Source organism: Pieris brassicae, chromosome 9, assembly GCF_905147105.1.
Source record: "Pieris brassicae chromosome 9, ilPieBrab1.1, whole genome shotgun sequence".
Classification (NCBI taxonomy): Eukaryota; Metazoa; Arthropoda; class Insecta; order Lepidoptera; family Pieridae; genus Pieris; species Pieris brassicae.
This window is the reverse complement of record NC_059673.1, coordinates 1,090,103-1,101,201: the sequence shown is the minus strand read 5'-3', so window position 1 is coordinate 1,101,201 and position 11,099 is coordinate 1,090,103. Positions and strand designations below refer to the sequence as shown.

The 11,099-nt window shown below is 35.0% G+C and overlaps 1 protein-coding gene across 2 annotated transcripts; it reads right to left on the bottom strand.

Moving 5' to 3' along the window:
- Positions 1-725: 725 nt before the first annotated feature.
- On the bottom strand, positions 726-10,624 carry LOC123714345 (caspase b-like). Of its 2 annotated transcripts, XR_006754298.1 has the most exons (6): positions 9,565-10,624; positions 6,696-6,874; positions 5,620-5,771; positions 4,408-4,731; positions 2,062-4,141; positions 726-882 (listed from the first exon to the last, which is right to left on the bottom strand). XR_006754298.1 is itself a non-coding variant. In XM_045668565.1 (5 exons), the coding sequence occupies exons 1-5, from the start codon at positions 10,565-10,567 to the stop codon at positions 3,961-3,963; spliced, it is 1,839 nt and encodes a 612-aa protein (XP_045524521.1). In that variant the 5' UTR covers positions 10,568-10,624; the 3' UTR covers positions 1,977-3,960. The 2 variants fall into 2 exon arrangements, 1 of the variants encoding a protein (XP_045524521.1); XM_045668565.1 differs by lacking the exon at positions 726-882 and having other exon boundaries at positions 1,977-4,141.
- Positions 10,625-11,099: the final 475 nt, after the last annotated feature.

Here is an 11,099-nt window from a genome sequence, read left to right as displayed (position 1 = left end):
TCAGCTGCGGGTACTAATCCGAACAACTCCTCTGAACACTCTCCATGGTAAATGCGGTAGAAGATGCAGAGTGACCCCACATCTCTACGCAACGCCAAAGGATCGAGCCGCTCGGAGAGGGATTGGTTATTTTAGTTATTATTATTAATAGTAATAATAGCGGCCATAACAATAATACTAATATCAATTTGGTGATAGGGTTTGTCAATGCAAAAAATCGATATGTGAAGATTTTTAATTGGCTCACATTGTTATATATATATATTCTATATTGTGCTGTTAATCTTCTTAATAAATAAATAAAGAAACTATGGTAAACGTTCTTAAGAATTGTTTGGATTGATCACTTCTGTCTCGTTTCATCACCATAAGAGTTTCAATTTAAAATTTCATAAGCATCACCTGGATGGGTTGAAGGAAGTCCACAGTCCGCTCCACAAGAGAATATCTGCGAACTAGCGGTGGGGGTATTCACTGTGAGACACAACATCGAACTTTTCAAAGTAAGTGTTTACTCTTCCCTCAAAGGCCGGTCACCCACTAAATTTGTGTCCATGGGCTGCGATGACTGCCTTTTTTGGGTGACCCAAGCTCAATAAAAAAATCACTCAAGTTTATAAAATATACAGGTCTATTCTCTAACCAACCGAAAACAACAAAATATTAATAAAAAAAAAACAGTGACACGAGTATAATATAAATTTAATCAATTATTACACTGACATTACAATTAAAATTGACGACATATATGAGTATGATAACAATTTGTATTATAAAAATAAATTTACATTTCACGCTCCCATCAGCGCCTTTGCACTCACATCCCACAGTAAGAGAGTCTCAAATTTATTTGTTTATAAAAGCTTGCCAACGCTCAGAACACTGAAACATACAACAACAAACACAAGGTGATATGGTTATAAGCAAACTTAACATACGCGAAAGATATAAAAACTAATCTCGATTTCAAAGTGTGACGGGAACATTGTATATAGTTTAGTTTTTATTGTTACATCCGAATCCGCGACACCTTCCTACTAAACAAACTGTAATAATAAAGGTTTACGAATCTAGTCTAATTATAATTTATAAGCTAATCTAATGTCTATTGTGCCGCAATACCCAAAGATTCGTTTAAAGAAGATTTTTTTTTTAAATAAACACATTTAAAAAGTGTACAATAATATACAAATTAGGACACTCAAACAACCATAATTTACCGTTAAATATTTTATAAAAAAAACATGTTTATGACAGTTTTCAAATTATGAAAGACTTTGTTATTAATACTATACAAAAATCTTTAACAGTTAACAACTAAATTGGCAGTAGCTAAGTTGACTCTTAAAGTTATTAAAAAGTAAAATTCACTATCAATACAACCTTTTAACCAAGACTTATTCATAAAAACTAAATCAGTCTAATTGAACAAAGTGTACTGTTTTGTCTATAGCAAACTGTTATAATTCTGGGATAAAAAGGAACTGATATCAGACTAGTTAAAAATTAACTTAACTTTTTATAAATAAGACGGTTAAGTTATAATACTATTTTATCTTTAATATCTGTATACAGTACCGCTTACTTATCTTGGCCGGCGTTTGGCGGCAAAAATTTTCCTACCGTCGCCATTTTGATGCGTACAATAAATCATTTATTATCTCCCAATATCTAATAAAAATCCAACTAAAATGTGTTTATGAAAACACTTTTGTAAACGGATTGCAGCTATGTATTATTATTAAAAACTTATAATTATTTACATAATTTTTAATTTTAATTTTTTTCCGACTTTTTGCGTCACAGCGTGGCGTGGTCACGGTGACTTAAAATTATGTAAATAATTGGAAGTTTTTAATAATAATACATAGCTTTAATCCGTTTACAAAAGTGTTTTCTTAATGTGTAAAAGCTATTTTAACCAAATACAATAAAATGTGTTTATTTTTATTCCTTGCATTATAAATTACAATGGTAAAGTTTTTTTTTTTTTATCAAACGCTTCTGATTGCCAGTTATTTTAAAAGATATAATATTAATAGTACAGGTAACAAAACGTACCACTTCTTCCTAAGTTTCTGTCACATTTAGGCTTAGAACTGTATTTTCTAGATACTAGTTTGTTTTATTACGACTTCTTCAATTATTAAGTGCGCCTGCCTGACTTCAAATTATTCCTTATATTTACTAACAATACCAGTATCCATGATAGCGGCGCTCTTAGTTCTTACTGGGCGAGAAAAGAATATACCACTGAATCGTAGTTCTTTTAACACAGAGTATTATTGGTAAATTTGTCGAATCACGGCTCCACCTTAAAAGTCACAATATCATTTTTTTTTCTTTTATTAATTTATAACCCTCTACTGCCATATTGTCCAGGGACTTTTTATATCACATTTTTTCCAAAAATAAAAACAATATACATTTAATTAATTGTATTAGTTCGCGAATGGCAGGTGTCGCGAAATACGCCCCGGATGCATCGGTAATATTTTTATTTACGATAATCCTGGGCGAGCCGGGGCGCAATTCCTCCCGAGACCCGCTCTTTCGGTTTTGTTTGCCTCCTTTAAATTAACACTATCATTTACATCATTCATAATATTATCAGTTTTTTTTTTAACTTTTAAGCGGTCCAAAGCCATACGCCTTCATCATACTTAAGGTACTATACAAGTCATAAAGAACGATAACAAAAGTTGGAGCTGTTTGAAAGATTAACAAATTTACACTTGGCAATCCAAAAGTCCCAAATAATTGTGATTCACATTGAAGTTCATTAAAATAATCGTGTCCTTTTTTTAAAATCTATTTTTATATACATGTGCGATCTTGAAAGTGTATTTTGTAAACTGATAAATTTTTTAGTCTTAGGCGTCTCAATGTCATGAAAAATAAAAAAACGAGCATGCTCATTAAAAGGAAATTTGTCAATACTTGTGTACTAACATCGTTCTCCAACTTGGGCGCTCTCTAAAGCGCAACATACAAAGCTACTCGTAGGTACTCGTATTATTGTATACAATCAATAACTACTTTAAAAACATTCGCGATATTATGTCTAACAAAAGCATAATATTTGCATTTTTACCGAGAAAAGCTTTAGGCTGAAGTAATATATGAAAAATAAATAAATTACTGGGTGGAGTTACTGAATAAATATAAGATTCTTTTGGATTTAGTGGGGTCTCGAGAAAAATAGAAAAAGCGCTACAACCTATAATATAATCCTGGATGAGATCGCTTGAAAGCGATAAGTCCGCCAGTTGGCCTTCTTTCATTTAACTATGTTCAATTTTTATATTGTAATGCAACGAAGTGTTAATAAATAAAAAACACATTTCTATATGTTGCTTCATCTTTTTCTCGTCTTCTCTTAGTAAATTAGTATTAGCTATGGTAGTCTTTAAACTCCTGTAAGCTGACCAATGAATTCATAAGAAAACATAACCGAAGTAGTTAAATTATTAATTATAAATAAATTTATTGCGTAAGCAGTTCTGATAGGCACGTAGGTGATCAACCAACCCACAATTTTAGGGTTTAAGGCATGCCGTTCCACATGGATGGAAATTTATGTGTAAACAGTACAGCAAATACTCGACGAGAAGATGGCAAAGTTCCTGATCGGTAAAATAATTATGAGATCAAATTACTGAGAGTGCATTTGGCATTACTACAGTCGGATAGTTAATTTAGTTCAAGGAATAATTTTCTATTTAAACTAATTTACACAATCACGCATAAACTAGTGTCTTCTTGGCTAACCATAAGATACCCAAGATGACACAGTTAATTGGACTAGATTTAGTCGAACCCAGTCCGAGAATCCACGCACCAGAGCTTCGACTTCAGGCACAAGTTTTTTTCCAGTATTGATCGAATTACAATTATTGACAGTCGTGATCAGCAAGTCTATCAAATGCTGATACAATATCAATCATTACATTACTACAATTAATTTTTAAAATGAATACTTTTGTAGAATAAGCTTTGTTTGCTGTTCAAACTTAAATAATTGACAATAGCCTTCGTAATTTTTTCTTTATCACTCGTATCCGAACGGCTTTCCAACGATTCTGATGCTGTGATGAAGTACTCCGTAATGGCATCACCAGGATTTTGTTTTAAATGCAACCTGTAAAGAGTTACGAAGGTTAAAGTTGAGGTAGGTGGCTGACAACCAGAGTTTGCGCATCCGACTTCAATACTGAGTTTTTTAATACTAACGTCCATCAGTGTTACTGACGTTGTGAGTACATCCAAATTGCATGGACGATGGTCGATGCATGATTGACGAAATATACACACCACTGAGGGTAGTCGAGCCCTGCGCCGTCCCAACCATAAATAGAGAATATCGCAAAGTAATAATTATTAGGATTTCCGTATAAAAAAACTTACCGCAAACATGCCCTAATGTATGTGAAATAGTCCTTAAAGCATGAACATTTTTCCACTTTCATATCAGGAGTAGTCGGTATCCCAGAAATCGGTGCATCACCATATTTCCGAAAATATAACTTCCGAATAAGCGTTGACGTGTCCACAGGCACTTGTGTGTTCGTCTCCACTTCTAATGTTTCCGTGTTATATTCTTCAAAGCACAAGTCGATTGCCACTTCTTGCTTCACCTCAGTGACTATACTCGCCAAGTCGTGGGTTGGCGCTAATTCATTTATCTTTTTACACAATGTCTGAATTAGCCAAGAACCGTCTAATATGTCCCTGTAAATACGTTTTCATTTAAATTTTATAGGAACACCGCGACACAGAAGTGAACTATGCGGTGTTTCTATTGTTTTTATAGGGGGCAAACGGTGGTATCGCTTGATGTTAAGCGATACCACCGACCATGGACACTTTCAAGGACAATGGGATCACGTTGTCGACATTTAGATTATTATGTTGCACCACGTATTAATCGAATATAAACAGTTGCTTTGGCTCATTTAGGGGAACAAAACTTATTTAACAGAAACAAGAAGACAGAAATAAACTCATAGGGCTTAACGCTTATTAGCAACGCTGAGGGCTTACGGATGTGAACGTCACCTAAAGTACGTAATGGTACGCTCTTTTCTAGAAGGTTTTGAAATACCTTTTCGACAGCTGGCATACCTAGGTGGTGAAGCAGAAATTGACTTAACAAAGCTCCTGTTTTTCACAGCCAGACGTGATAAGCCAAGCCATTGTACGACAATTGCATTTATGGGGTAAGAATGGTAAAAAGTTCGACCTAAAAGGAAGATTCTTGATAAGTCTAACCAAGCCAACCAGTAGTTCTAATACCCTAAGTGGTCTCAGATACTGGCGCGTTTAAGGATATGACATCCACTGCAGTGCTTGTTGGTATCGATGTTGTACGAGCCAAGGCTGTACATTTTACTCACTTAGGCTTCCTTCGTTTTAAAAGCGTGGCATTTATATTAATCGTAAGAGTATAGCCAGACGTAGGCACACTCTTCGACAGTTTCATTGCATTATTTCGCATATTGTATATATATATATATTCTATTGCTGTACGCGAGTGGTTAATTATCGAGTAAAAATAAAATGGACCTTCGAGCCGGTATATATAAATTTTTCGTTTTATAACAGACATATTCGAATTACCTGTGCGAAGGTTTTCCCTCGTAAGAACTGTGGAGGACATAAATGTCCGATTCACATGGTAATAGATATGGTTCAAAGCAGGCCGCGTCTCTTTTAGTAGTACTTGGGGTGCCAACGTTGACACCCTCAACAGACTGTTCACCACGGCAAGCCTGAAATTTTTTTTTATTAAATTTAATATTGCCCTGGTGTTTAAGTTATAATAACAAAATAAATCAGTGGGCTTTAGATTTCTGTTTCATGATATTTCGTCTAAGAGGCAAGTAGGTGATCCGCCTAATGTGCCTGACACACGCCGTCGACTTTTTGGGTCTAAGGCAAGCCGGTTTCCTGACGATGTTTCCTTCATAGTTCGACCTAATTTAAATGCCTACATAGAAAGAAAGTCCATTAGAGCCGAGGATCGAACCTACGATGACGTCAGTGAAACCTAATACCACTAAATTAGTTTTTAAAAATGCCCATTACAGTTTTTTTGTACATGACACCATGTCATGTAATAATAATAATCTACCCTTACTAGATTACTCCAATGCGGTCAATCACATACAAAACATTACATTTAGAAAAAAAATACACAACATTAATCAGTATTAGATCAAAATATTTACAAAAGACTAAACTAAACCAACATTGTTATATTAAAAAAAAATCATTGGCGCTACAACCTTTTTAGGTCTGGGCCTCAGATTTCTGTATCTGTTTCATGATCATTTGTTAATAGGCAAGTAGGTGATCAGCCTTCTGTGCCTAACGCACGCCGTTGACGTTTTTGGGTCTACGTCAAGCCGGTTTCCTCACGATGTTTTCCTTCACCGTTCGAGCGAGTATTAAATGAGCACATAGAAAGAAAATCCATTGGTGCACAGCCGGGGTCGAACTTACGACCTCAGGGATCACTCAGCCAACACTGCTCGGCTGCTGCGCACAACATTGTTATATATTTTAGAAAATATTTTAACATATACTGTATATATAGCATTATATACGTGGTAAACTTTAATAAATGTACATACACGATAAAATTACACGTCAAGTTTTTCATAATCGATTAAAACCTCGTCTAATTCCCTTACCTGAATAATTAGGAGCTTTGGTTTTGTCACCAAGGAAGGTCTGTCTTGCGTTTTAAATGCATTTAATAGAACGTATTCGTGGTAAAGGCCGTCCTTGGCGTGTAAATAGCCACCCTTTATCCCATGAGTAAGGACTACAATTGCCACACAACCATATTCCGAGAAATTACGATCGTCGACTGAAAATTTATATTACTAATTTAGCACGAAGCTCCGAAAAATAGTTGGAGCTCGGACAGAAATGTATAGTTTACATGCGTTTAAGACGGTAAAGTATTATTTATATCGTAATCCTACAGATCATATAATACAACAAAATCAATTAAACTAAACATATAGCCAGAAATGGAATACAAGAAAGTTCCAATATTTACGAAAAAATTAATGAAATACGTAATAACTAATACTGTGTTGTGTAAAAGTGAGGGTTTGTGTGTTTGTTTGCTCATAAAGTAGGTGATTTAGCGCTATATATATTCTTAATACTTCCTTTATGCATATTTAGTGGTCGTTGTATGTCCGGACTGCCCTATACAAAACTGAGTTTATTGTTTGGTGTTGATGTGGGGACCGGGAAACAAACCACGATTACGAGTCTGGTATGCAATGAAATTCACCGCAATTCTATGTACGAATGTTGTAAAAGTCAAGAATTGAAATGTATGTGGCAAGTTTAACGACGTGAGGACGTCACACTATCTACATTGTTGGTAAGATTCTAAGCCAAAATCGTAATGAATTTAGCATAATAAAAATAAAGACATTTAAATTCCAAACTGTCAGAAAAACTACATATCAAACGGGTGTTAGTTTTGTTGTTATAGACTAGTCTACGTTAATTATTATCATTTCCGTATCTTTGTGTTCTGCAGTATGGACCCCTTGAGAGTGGCGGAAAGTTTCTTGCCCGTTCTACGCCCTTAACTTGCGAACTGGTAGTAAATGTAAATATTACAATTAATTTAACATCTTTTCTGACGTTTATAAGTGTACTTATATGAATAAAGTTATTTTAAGTTTGGGTAAAGGCTCCTGAACTTTCCATTTGGATCATAGCTAACTCCATCCATTTCTCCCCAGAAACCTTAACTATATCATTAGCCCAACACTTTTGTGGTCCTATAATTCGTCTATAATATTATATATATTTGTAATCTTACAGCTCCGCATATCGATATCATAAAGAAAGCCAAAACAGATTACACTGATAAACAAAATTACATTAAATGAAAAGGAAATTGGTGGTACTGTTAAATAAAGTATTCCCGCTTCTTAACATATTTCATCACATCCTTTTAAGGTGAAAAATATCAACATCTTGATAATTTGTGTTTTGCTTAGCTAAAACCCGAAACATTGGTGAATAACGCAGATAGTTCCTGTTCATACGACGCATATCAATTGTGAATATCTTGTCGCATTCGGGGTAGCAATTATTAATATTAACATTATTGCCATTTATTTCAAATACACTTAACACATTTATATTTCAATTTCATTCCTTTTATATAACTGTGTCCACCTTTTTGGCAAAGGTCTCCTCCAAATCCCGCCATTCCTGTCTGTACTGTGCCACTCTCTGCCATGTACCACCTGGTCTTTCTTTAATCTGGTCTATCCCAGTTCAGTACTTTCTTGCTCCACTTTTCTGTACTTCTTACCCATCTCCACTTAAGTTTATTTATTTTTAATGTAACATCTGCTACCTAAGTTGTTCTTCTAAAAGATGTATTCTTTATTCCCTATCATACATCATTCTATGGTATTGAAAAGTCGTAAATACAGGCTACATAACCATGAATACGGAAGACTATCCAACTTCTTGATACAACGGGAATAGGACGCCTGAAGATAACCAAACCTTTTGAGTTACTAAAACTGGGATAGAAATCCCACCAATAACTTGGTATACCCGATCTACGTTGTAGGAAATCGCGTTGTCGGAGTATTAGGGAGAAAAACTAGGAAGACCAAAGCTACGCAAAACTAATGATGGCCTTGACAAATCATTATAATTTCATACTCGAGAAATCTCGGCGTTATGGTACATGGCAGAGAGTGGCACAGTACAGACAGGAATGGCGGGATTTGGAGGAGACCTTTGCCAAAAAGGTGGACACAGTTATATAAAAGGAATGAAATTGAAATATAAATGTGTTAAGTGTATTTGAAATAAATGGCAATAATGTTAATATTAATAATTGCTACCCCGAATGCGACAAGATATTCACAATTGATATGCGTCGTATGAACAGGAACTATCTGCGTTATTCACCAATGTTTCGGGTTTTAGCTAAGCAAAACACAAATTATCAAGATGTTGATATTTTTCACCTTAAAAGGATGTGATGAAATATGTTAAGAAGCGGGAATACTTTGACTTTATTTAACAGTACTACCAATTTCCTTTTCATTTAATGTAATTTTGTTTATCAGTGTAATCTGTTTTGGCTTTCTTTATGATATCGATATGCGGAGCTGTAAGATATACTAATATATATAATATTATATATGTAAACAGTACAAAGCGAAGTTTCAGTGTACACATAATGACGACTTATCTAAGAAAGCATTGGGCACTGTAGTTATACTATATTATTACTTTTTAAACTATTCAACTTTATAAAACTCCTCCTGTGCCTGCCAAACCCCGTCGCCCTTTTGGGTCTAAGGCAAGCCGGTTTCCTCACGATGTTTTCTTTCGCCGTTCGAACGAATGTTAAATGCACATATAGGAAGAACTTCCATTGGTGCACAGCCGGAGATCGATCGCCTCAGGTCACTCAGGACGAGAGTCACACGCTGAAGCCAATTCGTCGACAGTGCTTTTTGCACTGCGCAATTAATAAAGTAATTAAATCAGACTTACAGGTTCCCAGCAAAGTGGACACTTCCGACACCGTCTCATCTTCATGTAATTCAATATCGAATCCGAATTTCGTAAACGTGTGTGTTAAAGCGATGACATCGTTTTCTGTACCCCAACGAGGTTCCTTGTACCCAATTATTTCATATTGGTTGATAATTATCAATAATTTCTTCTCAAAGTTCTCTAATTCGTATGTTTTTGCATGTCTGTTTAATGGTCTTGTGTTCGTTCTATCTTCCTGACTATTTATTGTTTTTAGTTGTGAGAATGTCCTTGATTGTAATATTTCATTTTTTGATTCTGTCGTTGCTGAGTTAACCGTACTGGGTCTTAACTCAGATTTAACATTGGTTTGTTGTTCTATTTGATTTACAGCTGTTGGCAAGACATTTGTTGATTCTGGTACTTTGGATTCAGGTATTTTTCGGCTGTTAACTGTATTGGAGCTGTTTGGCGACTGAGGATTTGCCTCTGACGTCACTTTGGTGACATCATTTGGCTTCTGGTTTTCTAGAGGTAAATTTGTTGGTAACACAGTTTTTGATTCCGGTGCTTTGGATTCAGATATTTTTGAGCTGTTAACTGTACTGGTGCTGTTTGGTGACTGAGGATTTGCCTCTGACGTCACTTTGGTGACATCATTTGGCTTCTGGTTTTCTAGAGGTAAATTTGTTGGTAACACAGTTTTTGATTCCGGTACTTTGGATTCAGGTATTTTTGGGGTGTTAACTGTATTGGAGCTGTTTGGCGATTGAGTATTTGCCTGTGGCGTAACCTTGGTGTTATCACTAGGCTTTAGGTTAGATTTTGATACTATGATCACATTTTGATTTGGTTTCTGTATTGCTGATGGTGTTACATTTGCTTCATATTCTGGTAGGTTATAAACTCTTCCATCAGTAGTTGAACGATCGTAGCCTCCTAACTCTCTCTTCAATGCACACATAGGACATTCACACATTTTTCTTCCAGCAGTAAAAGTAATTTTAGTAGGAGTAGACATTGTCTATTCACAATGTGATCAAAAATAATGTTCTAGATAAATTATATGATTGGTACAGTGCAGCGACAGCTGATAAGTGGTTATAAATGCTGCAGATAGTGGTTTATCAGTTACTGATAATGGCAAATGGAAGCTATTCGCAGTGGCCAATTAAAATGCTTCCAAAAGTAGTGTTCAATTTGTGATTGGGTAAATACAACGACTGCGTGTCAGTGATTGGAGTAGACGTGCCTTTGACATTAATCGAACGTAATGTACCATACTGTATAATTTTAAGCATGAAAATGTATCACCTGATCAAAAAACTTGCGCAACAACTTCAATGTAGTTATTTCAATATTTTTTGTCAGGGGCTGTCATTTGGTTAAACGCGCTTAATATTCTCTTAGTATTTTATTTACTCAAAACGGGACATTGGTTTATTTAGTTCAAATAACAGATAGTCAATGACAAAAATCACTTTTTTATAGTTATTTATTCAGAAAAAGTGAGTTGGCTTAAAAGCTACGCATCTCAAAATATAGGTACCCAA

Coding starts and splice junctions, on each gene's coding strand:
- LOC123714345 (XM_045668565.1), bottom strand. CDS start 10,567: ATGTCTACTCCTACTAAAATTACTTTTACTGCTGGAAGAAAAATGTGT. Junction 6,875..9,564: donor GTCCACTTTGCTGGGAACCT/GTAAGTCTGATT, acceptor ATAAATTTTCAG/TCGACGATCGTAATTTCTCG. Junction 4,732..5,619: donor GAGGGAAAACCTTCGCACAG/GTAATTCGAATA, acceptor ACGTATTTACAG/GGACATATTAGACGGTTCTT.